Source organism: Haliotis asinina, chromosome 7 (genome assembly GCF_037392515.1).
Source record: "Haliotis asinina isolate JCU_RB_2024 chromosome 7, JCU_Hal_asi_v2, whole genome shotgun sequence".
Lineage (NCBI taxonomy): Eukaryota > Metazoa > Mollusca > Gastropoda > Lepetellida > Haliotidae > Haliotis > Haliotis asinina.
The window spans coordinates 42821407-42836769 of record NC_090286.1 but is presented as its reverse complement, the minus strand read 5'-3'; the positions used below and the strand labels follow the sequence as shown (position 1 = coordinate 42836769).

The 15363-nt window shown below is 41.2% G+C and overlaps 2 protein-coding genes across 2 annotated transcripts in view; one reads left to right on the top strand and one right to left on the bottom strand.

The window, feature by feature from the left end:
• The window catches only part of LOC137290399 (U6 snRNA-associated Sm-like protein LSm4), a 439957-nt gene that overhangs the window by 122353 nt on the left and 302241 nt on the right, over positions 1–15363 (bottom strand). The gene's annotated exons all lie outside the window — the stretch shown is intronic.
• Positions 3610–9383, top strand: LOC137290398 (growth arrest and DNA damage-inducible protein GADD45 alpha-like). Its single transcript, XM_067821304.1, has 5 exons — positions 3610–3794; positions 4469–4697; positions 6253–6363; positions 7363–7475; positions 7847–9383. Exons 1-4 carry the CDS (start codon positions 3763–3765, stop codon positions 7447–7449), a joined length of 459 nt encoding a protein of 152 aa, XP_067677405.1. The 5' UTR covers positions 3610–3762; the 3' UTR covers positions 7450–7475; positions 7847–9383.

Genomic DNA, 15363 nt, shown 5'->3' with positions numbered 1-15363 from the left:
CACATCAAAAGTGATATCAAATGCACACACGTGTTTAAGGCCAACATCACATCAAAAGTGATATCAAATGCACACACGTGTTTAAGGCCAACATCACATCAAAAGTGATATCAAATGCACACATATAGCTAAACTTTGCCAAACAGTAGTGATTATCTTCCATTCAAAAATGCTAAAAATGTTTAACAAAACACCCGTAAAACGATTCTCTGTGTTGATGTCGCGGTGGCAGAGCGGGTGAGGCGGCTGACCTTTTGTGCTGGCGATTAGGTGCCTGACTCTGAGGGTGTGGGGTTCGAATCCCGGATGGGACTCACCCCCAACCACCACACCACCATCCCCGAATACAAGAATCGTTATGGAACTGTAATCCTATATATAGCATGTTAAAAATCATATTCACTCAACCCTTCATGTTGAAATCTGGTACCCCATACATCATGCACCTTGAGGTTTACAGTCATATTAGTATAGCTCTTGAGGGAAAAGAAACCAGTTTGAAACAAATCTCTCGTTCAAAGTCAACACACATCATTCATTGTCGCATAGCCTGTTAAACAGAAGAAATAGCAAAATATTACTGATTTGAGATTGTCCATACTGGTGTGAAACAACATTCATTTACTCAATTACTTCCATCATATTGCAGAAACAATAGTGAGGAAAACCCCGTCAAAAACCACATGAAACTGTATCATGTTCCAAACATGCAGACTTTCCCAGGATTATTGACTTTATCTATCTGACCAATCACCGAAGCAAGAGATAATAATACCATTGTTGCTATGGTAACTTTAAAGTCTTCCTCCTACAGGTGAAACTCTCGTGAGTCAAACAGGGAAAACGGGACGTATTTTCAGAAAATTATTATGTGTCAGTATCGCCTCAACAGTATCGAAACAGCAGTGATACTAGCCGTCGGCTGCATTGTATTTTGTGATGTAATCGTATGGGGCACAGTTACGTCCCTTATGTCTACCAGAATCCGATGATCATTTTGACTGAAAAGTATATGGCTCGCATCAAGCTGTCACACCGTGATATGGTTGAAACACTCTTCCCGTATCTATCACGTTTCTGCTTACATAGATTACCAGATGTTGCATTTGCGGAATATTTCCTCAGAATATTCCGTTACCTCGACAGTAATATTCTGTCTCGCAGTCCCCGCGGCCTACAGCCCTTACTGCAATACTAAACCTCTAAATGAAGCAAGATTAGATTTCCTCAGGTTCTGAATCCCTGGGGCGCCCTTTCAGTTCACTTGGGTTTATTTAGTACAATCAGTTGTGCATGTGTGTGTGTGTGTGTGTGTGTGTGTGTGTGTGTGTGTGTGTGTGTGTGTGTGTATGTATGTTTGTTTCAGTTTGTTTTAGGCACTAAGCATTAGGCATGTAAACATCGCTTGTCTGTATAGTATGCGATTTCATGTGAATATCACGTGTCTGTATAGTATGTGAGTTCATGTGAATATCATGTGCCTGTATAGTACGTGAATGCATGTAAACATCATGTTTGTATAGTATGCGAGTTCATGTGAATAGCATGTGTCTGTATATTATGTGAGTGCATGTGAATATCATGTGCCTGTATAGTATGTGAGTGCATGTGAATATTATGTGCCTGTATAGTTTGTGAGTGCATGTGAATATTATGTGTCTGTATAGTATGTGAGTGCATGTGAATATTATGTGCCTGTATAGTTTGTGAGTGCATGTGAATATTATGTGCCTGTATAGTATGTGAGTGCATGTGAATATTATGTGTCTGTATAGTATTTGAGTGCATGTGTTAGCATGTGCCTGTATAGTATGTGAGTTTATGTGAATATGATGTGCCTGTATTGTATGTGAGTTCATGTGAATATCATGTGTTTGTATAGTATATGAGTGCATGTGAATATAATGTGTCTTGTGCGTGAGTGCATGTGAATATCATGTGCCCGTATAGTATGTGAGTGCATGTGAATATCATGTGTTTGTATAGTATGTGAGGTCATGTGAATGCATGTGAATAGCATGTGTTTGTATAGTATATGAGTTCATGTGAATATAATGTGTCTAGTACGTGAGTGCATGTGAATATCATGTGTCTGTATAGTATGTGAGAGGATGTGAATATCATGTGTTTGTATAGTATGTGAGTGCATGTGAATATCATGTGCCTGTATAGTATGTGAGTGCATGTGAATATCACGTGTTTGTATAGTATGTGAGAGCATGTGAATAACATGTGCCTGTATAGTGTGTGAGTGCATGTGAATATCATGTGTCTGTATTGTATGTGAGTGCATGTGAATATCATGTGCCTGTATAGTTTGTGAGTGCATGTGAATGTCATGTGCCTGTATAGTATGCGAGTTCATGTGAATATCATGTGTCTGTATAGTATGTGAGAGCATGTGAATATCATGTGCCTGTATAGTGTGTGAGTTCATGTGAATATCATGTGTCTGTATTGTATGTGAGTGCATGTGAATATCATGTGCCTGTATAGTTTGTGAGTGCATGTGAATGTCATGTGCCTGTATAGTATGTGAGTGCACGTGAATAGCATGTGTCTGTATAGTATGTGAATGCATGTGAATATCATGTGCCTGTATAGTATGTGAGTTCATGTGTCTGTATAGGATGTGAGTTCATGTGTCTGTATAGTATGTGAGTTCATGTGTCTGTATAGTATGTGAGTTTATGTGAATATCATGTGTCTGTATTGTATGTGAGTGCATGTGAATATCATGTGCCTGTATAGTATGTGAGAGCATGTGAAGATCATGTGCCTGTATAGTGTGTGAGTTCATGTGAATATCATGTGTCTGTATTGTATGTGAGTGCATGTGAATATCATGTGTCTGTATTGTATGTGAGTGCATGTGAAGATCATGTGCCTGTATAGTGTGTGAGTTCATGTGAGTGTCATGTGTCTGTATAGTTTGTGAGCGCATGTGAATATCACGCGTTTGTATAGTATGTGAAAGGATGTGAATATCATGTGCCTGTATAGTATGTGAGTTCATGTGAATATCATGTGTTTGTATAGTATATGAGTGCATGTGAATATCATGTGCCTGTATAGTATGTGAGTGCATGTGAATATCATGTGCCTGTATAGTATGTGAGTGCATGTGAATATCATGTGCTTGTATAGTATGTGAGTGCATGTGAATATCATGTGCCTGTATAGTATGTGAGTGCATGTGAATATCATGTGCCTGTATAGTATGTGAGTTCATGTGAATATCATGTGCCTGTATAGTATGTGAGTGCATGTGAATTTCAGCGTTGTTTTGGCATGAAGAACACATGTAAATCCAAATGCCAAGTCGAAGAAATGTTATGTAGTTTTCATAGCGTTAATTCACAGGGGCTTATAACGCTAAAATCTGCCATCAATGTATGTACTGTCACCAACAGGATCTTTGCACTATATAAAATGACCTTTTGTAATACAAACCCCTGTGCTTTAATCAACACATCTTTCTTTCATACGCTGTGTTTTGGGATTAGAAATCAGCAAAAAGACAACATCCGGTCATACCGTCAACTAGGTCAAGTTGCTAATCACGCCACATGGAAGACGCGTGCCGGGTAGATCACATGACTGGGTGTGTTAACGGATGAGAGGTCACGTAAGAGCTTGTCGCACCCTTTTTGCGTCATGGGTACAAGTGAAGTGTTTATGTCTAATCTTCCGAGAAGGCAGGACATTCAACACATCCGTGGCCAGTTTTACACATAATTAACGTTCCTGTCGACAACGAGGATGCTTACGAATTCGTACGGATACCCAGCCAGGTAAATATACTGTTATTATTTAAGAGACTTTGACCAGACGTTTTGTTATTAGTTTTGAGGATAATGCCATTTTTGTTTCTAAATTTAGAAATATATAAACAATACGCAGATAAAAAGCTTACACTTCAAGACAACACAGCACAATTAGGTTCGGTACAACCATGTTTGACAAAATGATTGATGTTGCCAATACAACATACAGGGACCACATGCTGTTCAGTGTTCCAGAACCCCAGTATTTATAATAATACACACACAGAGAGATCAGTTATTACTACGTGGAATAATTGTGTCTTTTCATTGGTATAAGCACAAAGGCAAAGTATGTCAGAAGCACCTGACCTTTAAACCTTTCTCCTGCAAGGTATAAAGTATACCGATGTAAAATTAGGGGTAAGATAGACCACGACTGCTTGATAACATGCTTGGTATAGGCTTCCAAGTTCACTGGCAAGTTGTTTGTTTAGCGCATTTAAATTGTCCTGGGATTCATACTCATTAATGATATTTTATTATTGATGGACTTACATGAGTAATTTCCGTCCATTTTGAGCATATAATATATTTCTTTGAATACATTATTTTAATATTAGATTTTATGTGCATATATCATTCCTGGTGTAGCAGTTTTTTTTCTGTATTCCGGTTAACATGTATGTTGCTGATTATTGCAGTGCCCTAACTCCGACCAAGCCCCCCTTGACTCCTGTTTTGAAAGAGGCGATATTGACACACAGAGTAACAAGTGGTGTTATGGAGTGTGCCCAGCTCCTCAGCTGTAACCCAGACAACGTGATGCTATGCGTGTTGCCCGAGGCCAATGGACAGCATGATGTCACACTGGACATCCAACACACCCTCATTGAGGCGTTTTGTTGGGAGAATGACATCCAGCTCATAAAGGTGAACATTCTACTCGTGAGGTTATATATGACTACAAAACCATTGTTGTCTGGGGGGATTGATTGTGTTTAATTAGTGCACCAACGTACTGTGATGTAGAAGATCGGGATTCGAACCGCAACCGTTCTTACCGTCCCAAGATTAGTCTACATATATCAGCAACATCGTCTAATGGGTAGAGTGCACGTTCGGAAATAAAGGGTCTGTGGGTCAATCCCGGTCGCGTCATATAAAATAATAAATAAAAAAGGGATACAGGTGTGTTAGTGGTTTATTACCACACTAAGCAATATTTCAGTTGTATTGCGGCGATCTGTAAATAATCGAGTATGAACCAGACAATCCAATGATGTTAACATGATCAGTGGGCATATGATGACGCGTGTCGACCATGGCAGCAAGCCTGACCACCCGACCCCGTTAGTCGCCTCTTACTATGCGTTGCTGAAGACCAATTCCTACCCGGCTCTTCACGGATAGTACGGGTTGGTTCGGAGACAGTATAATGTATCTGAGAGTGGCGTCCATGTTCAAGTGCGACAGTGTCTCGGTGGGCTAAAAAAAACAAACAAACTGGAATCAGTCCATAGTAGTACAAACCGATTCAGCGTAATAACTTTGAACGCGACGTCAGATCCCACGTCACACAACCGCAGCTGTTATTCCCGGAATAGTGAAAAATGGCGATGAAAGCCCTAACTTGGAAAAGAAACAAACTTTGGTGGTAAACATGTTTGACTGACTGAGAAGCATTATTCTCAGATGGCTTGTATTGATACCCATGAATGCGGACAAAGCTCCAATTTGTGAATGAGTTTAGTGTTACGCGGCTTTTAGCAAATTTCCCGCAATATCACAGCCTGGAACACCAGATATACACTTACCATCCAAAAACGGAAGCCACAGATTCGCGAAACGGCACAAATATCATAAAGGATAGCGGCGAAGGGAGACGAAAAAGTTTTGGTCACTAAAGTTTGTCGTCACCACGAGTCTAATCTTGAAAATTTGATATTGGGATGTAGCGCATCAACCCTCTGCTGTATTAAGCTTCAAACCTATGTTCATGCGTCTCAGTGTCAGGCTTGCGATTCTGAACAATTTGGTCCCTTGTTCGACCAAATAGGACGGTGCAAGGAACCCATGGGTTCGAATCCTGGTTCGCCTTCATTACGTGGGACAGCAGAATACTGGGCCCCGTTTCACTAAGATGTCGTAGCGCTACGATTATTGTAAATCCTATACATAGACTCACGACAACGCTAAAGTAGATTTGTGAAAAGGGGCTCTGGTGCTCGTTGGGTTTCACCAAGTTGTTAAACGTCAAGCCATGCCTAAGACCGGAATCCTTCGGACTTTTCTCCCTGACGAAGCTAACGTGCCATGATGTCACTGGAATGCAGACCAAACCGTAGATCTTCCATAAAAATAAAAATCCACAGCCATCGTCCATTTTGACCATCCAGTTCACGTAATCGCACTGCAGAGTGATTGCATGTATTGCCCTGGGTACGTCCTCGCTCACATAGACAGTACACTGTTTTTTGTCTTTCAGGTTGAAAACACAGACAAACTTTTCAGTACACTATGGGTGTCAAGAAACGGTACCCACAGCGCTACGGGAGAAGAAGAGGATGTATTTGATATGAGCTGTATCCTAATACAGGTATGTATACTCTTATCATTCTGTGAAGATTGAAGCCTTCGGTGGCACAGAATAAAACCCTACCGAGTTAAACCTTTTGTATAAAGTTAAACCATTCTGTACAGCGTTAAGCCTTCTGTTAGGAGTGAAACCTTTTGTGTAGAGTGAAACCTATCTGTGTAGAGATAAAGCTGTTATATAGAGCGAAACCCTTCTGTGTAGAGATACTGTCCTTGTATAGAGTGAAACTCTTCTGTGTAGAGATAAAGCTGTTATATAGAGCGAAACCCTTCTGTGTAGAGATGCAGTCCTTGTATAGAGTGAAACCTTTCTGTGTAGAGATACAGTCCTTGTATAGAGCGAAACCTTTCTGTGTAGAGATACAGTCCTTGTATAGAGCGAAACCCTTCTGTGTAGAGATACAGTCCTTGTATAAAGTGAAACCCTTCTGACACGAGGGAAACTTTGTGTATAGAGTGGAACCCTTCTCCACAGACGTAACGCTGTATTGGGTGAAACTTCTGTTCAGTGTGAAACCTTTTATGTGGAGTTAATCCCTTCTGAAAGAGTGAAACCTTTACATCGATTGAAACCGTTCTGTATACAGTGAAACCTTTTGCGTAGAACGACGTTTCCAGCAATAGCACGGCAGGGGACACAGAAAGGAGCTTCACACGTTGTACCCTTGTTGGAAATTGATCCCGGGTCTTCGGTGTGACGAGCCCACCGCCCCAATCACAATGAGACTGTAACTAAATATTAGTACAGTGGAAACTGTGAAAACCGGCACTCATTGGGACTGAAGAAATAATCCGGTTTAGACAAAGTGATGGATTGTAGAGCTGATGGTAAATGTTTGGATGGGGCTGAGATTTTATGCCGGTGTTGACAACTTGCCGGATTGGTCAGATGCCGCTTTTAACAGCTTCCATTGTACTTACAATGAACACCACATCCTATACTTGAACGGCACTGCAGGGGGTAAATACAAATGATAAAAAATAATCCCTCGTGTTGCAGTATCCAGCCGCTAAGAGCCCGCTCCGGTCACCCTGTCGCCAGAGGGGAAGACAAAGGCTGTTCGCGTCCCGGGACGTCTCGCCTTGACACACCAGAGGACGATTCCTAATCAGGTACATACAAACACATATTAGGGGTCGTCTCATTATTGTGTGTATGTCGGTGTTATGTGGAATTCTTACAACAACAGTTATGAGTATTTTTCGGTTGTAAGTCGCTGGTAAAGAAAAGTAATAATTGTAATATTTATAACGTGCCTTTTCCGGCTTGATATCCTGCTCATTATTACCCCAGATAACCAAAGCTGTCTGTGAGCCGCTGGGAGATTAATAGACTTTTCTCACCGGGTACCCATGTGCTGCTGAGTAAACAGAGGCAACAGACTCACTCACGTATCACATGTGCTACGTCGTGGGGCAGGTCTGAAGACCTAGAAACTCATGAGTCAAGATGTCACACACTTTAAACTTAAACTTTTTTTCAGGAAGGACATTTGACGCAGTTCCTGTTGAAGCAGAATTACTGCTGAAGACATCCAGGGAATGGCTATAGATGATGGTCGATGGCGTGCTTAAGGGAGTGATGTCTGATTTATTGAAGTGTTTATTGCTTCAAAGGAATGTCTGCTTCAAAGAAGACACCACATAATTGTTTGGAAAGGGATGCTTCAATGACGAAATCACTTCTTTGTATGGAAAGAACTGCTTCAAAGACATGCCAGACCAACATGCCTGACCAACTAATACCGTTAGTCGCCTCTGAAGACAAACATTGGCTGCTGACGATCAGTTCTAGCCCGGATCTTCACGTTGTAGACAAGCACGGGTTTATAAAGATCAATTCTAACTCGGATCTTCCCGGGTCAGAATGCCATATGAGGAACGGTTTGTTTGCCTATAGAAGGTAAATACCAAAGAGCTGTGGATATAATTATACTGAAAACACATTTACTTGTCATGCATTTAGCAGCACACCATCTAAGACGGTCCACAGTGCATGTAGCAAAGATTCTCTGAGAAGCCATCAGCGTTAATGGAGCCATGTGAACATTTTCAAGCTCGTTTCGCTGTTGTCGGCGGATGCTGCTAGAGTTGGATTTCTGGGGTAATAGACATTATTCTTGTCAGTTTCTGCACGTGAGCTTGTTAATCCAGATATTATGTAAGAAAACATAATGTGAAATTTAAATGCCGGATGTTGTTGAGGGATAAAGCAATAAACTACATGCTTGTCGTGTTGTCAAGAACAAGCATGCCGAGTCAATCTCATGTTAGTAAGGCCACTTTATTGGTGTAACGTACAGAGTGTTTGGTCTGAGAGTGGAATGACGGCTGTTCGATCCCCGGCCGCACCATATCAAAAGAAGCCGTGAAGATCCAGGATCCGGTCCCAAGGAAAATGAGTGAGTTTAGTTTTACGTCGCTTGTGGCAATATTCCAGCAATATCACGGTGGGGGACACCAGAAATGGGCTTCACACATCATACCCATGTGGGACGTGAAACCCAGATCTTCGGCGTGACAAGCGAACACTGTAACCACAAGGCTACCCCATCGCCTCTCCCCAGGAAAGCGTCCAGAGTATCATCAATTTGAATTCAGGATTAATAGCCGCCAAGGAAGTCACGTTATACAGTGCGTATGCAGCTGACAGTACACGTCCGCAATATACAGTTTCCGGTTAACTGAGGTTCAGCTGTGCATAACACTATTAACCGAATTGTATAAATATTTTTAGATAAAGAAAACAATTGTTAATTCAGATATCATTTATATCATCCATATTGTTCTAACATGCAGACGAAGTGAGATCGACATGTTAAAATGTTGATCGCATAATCCGTTGGATTCTCTCAGTCATCTGAAAACCGTAACAAATGTCAACCTCCATATTGCATGCGTATTGACTTAGGCCAAGGAGTTCACAACACAAATAACAAATACAAACAATAAAATTCCCCGACATAACTAAAACACTTCATCAATGGAAAAACTTTAACAAATAAAATACATGTCAAACAATTTGCCTCAGACTATTTTATTGCAATGGCGTCTGAAAAACAGATACCTTGAATAGATCAAACAGTCAAGGTCACCGACTTGAGAAACGAAGAATGTGACTTGAGGCATCCTTCACCTGTCAATCACAGCAACAAACATAATGTACACGTAGCTCAGGACTGACCAAACAGAACGTCCCCATTGCTGGGAACACTTTTTGTCAACAGTTAACACACCGTCATCGCCGCTATAACTCACGGTCCCAAATATGTAAAGCTGGATTCCATCATGGAAGATGTCTTGGACATGCGCATTTGATTAAGATGTGGAAGGTTATTACAATGGCTTCTGTGGCATGGGGCGACAAGCTGAGGCATGGGGGATATAGTGGTCTAGTTTCGTATATGAATTCCACAAATGGCATGTAAGAGCCGACTAACGGGATCGGGTAGTCAGGCTTGCTGACACATGTCATCGGTTCCAATTTGCGTAGATCACTGCTCGTGTTGTTGATCACTGGATTTTCTGGTTCCGGCTCGCCACCATATAGCCGGAATACTACTGAGTGCGGCGTAAAAATAGACTCAGTCAGTCAGTCAGTCAGTGAGCTGCGTAATACCCCGATGTGTTGCTTGGTGATTCAGTAAGTAGATTGCCAATAAACCTGAATGTCTGATTGAACTAGGAACAGCTTGTCTGACCGCGCCTTGTACAATCATGTAAATAAATCGCAGTAAGAACACCGTTTGTTTCTGTTAAATAGACCAACACAAGAAATGTTTCTCATCTTTAAAAATGTCGTTGTTTACAACATTCCTTGGTCTGGTTAAGTATGCAAATGAATGTAGATCGCAAACAGATCAAGCAATGAACAAATATATTCACGGAGGACGGTATGTATTCACCCTAACACTGATTAGAATCGTTGTTTTGTAGGCGGCTTGCAATAGACATCTCTGGCGTTTTTGTTTTAGCAATCCTCATGTTTCTCACAACCGCTGATATCCAGAAACCCTTAGACTAATACATAGTCGCAAAAATTAAAAAAGACGATAGAGAGAAGTTGAGAAATTATGAAAATATATTAAATACGGAGACAAAGACTCACTTTACCTTCGGAGGCCAAGGGAATCTACAGAGCTATAAATGCTTCAAATTTTACAAGACGTGAAAAGATTCCGATCACTAATCACACAAAAGCGCAGTTATATAGGCTTCCATGCGCCAGGTACATGTATACTTGTTTGAAAGGTATAACAGACGTAACCAATACTGTTTCATTGAAACAATTTGCATCAACAGTCGAGACATTATGTGATTTGACATGCATTTAAAAACGTCCTTCACCATCGTTGTCCTTTGTTGTTGAAACCAGTAAACGTATAACGTGTCTAGGTTGCAACACCTTCATAACACAGTTAATCAGGGGGTTCAGTTGTAACACGTGGACGCTTGGTGGGAATGTGACCTTAACTAACCTTTAAATCATATTCCCATACTATGTCTGACGAACAATGAAATCCTAAGGTCGTTTCTAAAATATTCATTAAGTGACACCCAACCAGAATAATCAAAATACATCTTCTGTACTTCAGACGATCAGTAATCAGTAACAGGGGACATAACTGAAGTAGGTGTAAATGAACGGTCATCCCTGTTACTATGGGACGACAGATGCGTGGAGCACGTGAAGTCCGTGCGGCGTGAGGCCAGCGCACCTGCTGTCGTGTACATTTAGAACGCGTCGAGCGAAGTGCCAACAAAGAAATCATACGTGATCACTGATCAACGAACAACCACATTTACCGTTAAAAGGATATCGCGCACTCAAATCTGAAGCTTGGTAATTCGAAGGTCTTTTTTATTGGCATATGCAAAACACACCCAAGCTGCTCAGTAGCGTAGTCCACATTGGAAAGTGTTGTGATGAGCGTGGAAACAGCTTGTTGGACTTGTGAGGAGTCCATATGTCGCAAACACACTCAAATTTAATTTGTAGCTATAGTGATTTTGATTTCTATGAGAAGATCATATTTAAATAACCATAAATCGATTTTCACGACAAACAACACCCGACAAAGCATTAATACAACGGGTGTAGCCAGTGAACGTGATTTCAACCATTTCGATGATAATCTTCCGTCGAAAATATTTCGATATAGTATTAGAAAAGAGCTTTTCACCACAACTAAAGTAAACAGATAGATTTACAAGAAGATAAATGAATACAGCTCCATTTACTTATAAACTTACCTTCTTTCAAATTAATGACAAGCTTTTGACCCCTTTACAAAGGACAGACTTTTTAAAGTAGTTAAAACATTTCATCAATTCTGGTTACAGATTTGGAAAGACAAAAATTCCCATGTTTGCAGCTTTTGTCATGCCACTGACAGCAAACGCCAGTGTTTAAACCTCCACTTCTTACTCGACCCAGACAAGAAGAAGCCGCTTTAACGACAAACATCTAACGCATTCAAAAACACTGCAGCGATCAAAAGAATGACTTATTGACGTTCAGATTTTTTATGCATGATAAACTCTCTTATAAAACAATGACACCATGGCGAAGAAGTTATTTTATGTAGATTTCTTTGTAATCGATATCAGTGTTTGTGAAACGTGCAATGGAACATTCGATGTTTGTTAAACCCAGACCACGCAAGCACTGAGCCGAATAGGTTTAAATCATTCTGATCCAGAGCCGAATATTTTGAAACTATATAGGCACTGCCTTGTAAATATTTTATGTTGGTTTTAACACTCACTTAAAGCGATAATCGCAGAAATGTTTCAAATATCAGCGTGTTATTTGCATAAAAAATGCACGCATATTCAAAGTGCATGTCCAAACTTATGAGAGCAACCCTATTCCTCCGCTATATAGACTCATAGCGGGTCCTGTGAGACAGACAACTAGTCCCAGAAATGAACACATTCTACAGAAAAAGGCTCATAGTAAAAATTGACTGAAAAGGAGACTTGAGACTTTCTTCGTTTTCAGAAGCTCTGGAAATCTAGACTTTCCACATTTTCTAAACATACGTGGAGCTTCATGGATATATTTACATATTTATTTATATATCTGTATGGCAGACTAGGGAACTGCTGCACGAACCGCTTGCTGGTAAGGCTCGGGTTTATGCCACTGAAGTTAACCCTGTTGTGATGCCCACTGTTAGTAGGACTTCAATATTTTCAAGTCATTAATTCCTGGAATGGATGGGTTGTGCCACGGATCGGGATCCTCGCTGATTGTGTATAATCCATCGTGACAAGAAGGCTCTGCATGTTTTCAACCCGTGATATATCAAGAAAAATGTAATCGTAGATTATCAAAGTCTCTTTGTTATTACAGCAATTATCATAATCACCCACTACTACTACTACTACTACTACTACTACTACTACTACTACTACTACTACTACTACTACTACTACTACTACTACTACTACTACTACGCACCACCACCACAACCATCACTACTACTACTACTACTCACCACCACCACAACCATCACTACTACTACTACTACTACTACTACGCACCACCACCACAACCATCACTACTACTACTACTACTACTACTACGCACCACCACCACAACCATCACTACTACTACTACTACTAGGCACCACCACCACAACCATCACTACTACTACTACTACTACTAGGCACCACCACCACAACCATCACTACTACTACTACGCACCACCACCACAACCATCACTACTACTACTACTACTACTCACCACCACCACAACCATCACTACTACTACTACTACTACTACTACGCACCACCACCACAACCATCACTACTACTACTACTACTACTACTACGCACCACCACCACAACCATCACTACTACTACTACTACTAGGCACCACCACCACAACCATCACTACTACTACTACTACTACTAGGCACCACCACCACAACCATCACTACTATTACTACTACGCACCACCACCACAACTACTACTACTACTAGGCACCACCACCACAACCATCACTACTACTACTACTACTACTACGCACCACCACCACAACCATCACTACTACTACTACTACTAGGCACCACCACCACAACCATCACTACTACTACTACTACTACTACTAGGCACCACCACCACAACCATCACTACTACTACTACTACTACTAGGCACCACCACCACAACCATCACTACTACTACTACTACTGCTGCTGCTGCTACTACTACTACTGCTGCCACTACACCAGATGACACTGTCGCAATAAATTCTTTATCTACTATTACTATCTTTGACATCTGTTTACGACTCCTTCGAAATCGACTAAAAACAGCAGTTGCATTCTCAGCGATAGCAGTTGTATATGGGTTTATCACGTTTAGCTGACATGATTTCGGGGTCTGGTGTGCGGTTTGACAGGATTACAGGTTGCATTTAAAACGTTGACGGCTATGTAGGACAGGGTTTATTATAGCGATGATTGAAATAGCTATAAGCCTTATTACGGGTATGAAATACTCGGACCCGTGAAGATCCCGGGGTAGAATAGGTCTTAGGCAACCCATGCTTGCCTCAAGAGGCGACTATGCTTGTCGCAAGAGGCGACTAACGGGATCGGGTGGTCAGACTCGCTGGCTTGGTTGGCACGCCATCGGTTCCCAACTGCGCAGATCGATGCTCATGTTGTAGGTCACTGGATTGTCTGGTCCAGACTCGATTATTTACAGAGCGTCGCCATATAGCTGGGATAATGCTGAATGTGGCGAAAACCTGAACTCACTCACTCACTCGAGACACACTACTGCTGCTGCGACCGTCGATACGAAGTCGTGAGTTTGCCGTTAGTAATTCCACATCATCTAGAGCACGGGCTACTACCCCTGGAGATCTGAGTTATAGCTGGTCTACCGCTACCCATGCTTGTCGTGAAGCGTGTCTAACGGGGTGGGGTGGTGCGTGCAACTGCATACGTCAATGCCCACGATTTTAATGAGTGGCTGAATTGTCTCGTCTAAGCTCGATTATTTACAGACAGCCGTCATTTAGCTCGAGTCTTGCTGGAGTTACACAACAAACAAATATTATCCGAACTCACTCAAAGATGTCCAGATGTCTTGAAGTTTATTGTATTAAAAACCTTTTTTACAGAAAGAACGTGTGTGCCAGTCAAATAGCTGGATTATTGCCGACGTTAAACAACAAACGAACACTAAAACGCAATGCACGACATTTTCAACGCCACCATTACACAGTATTCCCCTTCAGATGAGGTAATCACCGGGCGACTTGTGGAAAAGACGTCATAGCTTCGCCGATGAACATCACAAGCAACCTGGCAACAATCACACGATAAGACTGCAACATTTAAGCGAAAACTTTCTCGACGTGCAGCGTGACACAGACGTTAAACAAATATCTGCTGGCAGCTTTCACTCTCCAAAGAACCAGTTCAGTTCTACAAAGAACCACTGTTACTGAACATGGTTTAAATTTTAACGCTCGACAGTGGAGTATGCGAGAAAGAGTCTGGCCGCGAGGGTGTGAACGGCGGTATCCTTTGCGTCACTATACGTTGTGTCTGACGTCACAGTGAAGGTAAAAAGGTACATATCAGTCACCACAAATCAAGGTAATTTGTCAGATATTTTGACATCTGTAACTCACAGAGAAATGATGTATGTGACCTCAATCACACGGTTACTGTGTTAGTGTGCTAAAGCTCAATGAAGCCAAGGAATGTTCTCTTTACTTAACACATAATAAGAACGTCTTTGAAATTCAGTTTTCTTGCAAGGGTATTGTAATGCATAAAGACAAGGACAACTGCATTTTAACGGTTTTGACTGATGAAACAATCGCGACGAGAACAGGCCGGAGTTGTTTGATGCACTATAAATCTACGTATTATCTTTTTTTCAAAATATGTTTGATATGTAGCTGATAATTGGAGATTGATTAAAAACTATGAAGATGAAAGATTTTATCTAAAATCAGTTATTGAGAGAGGTG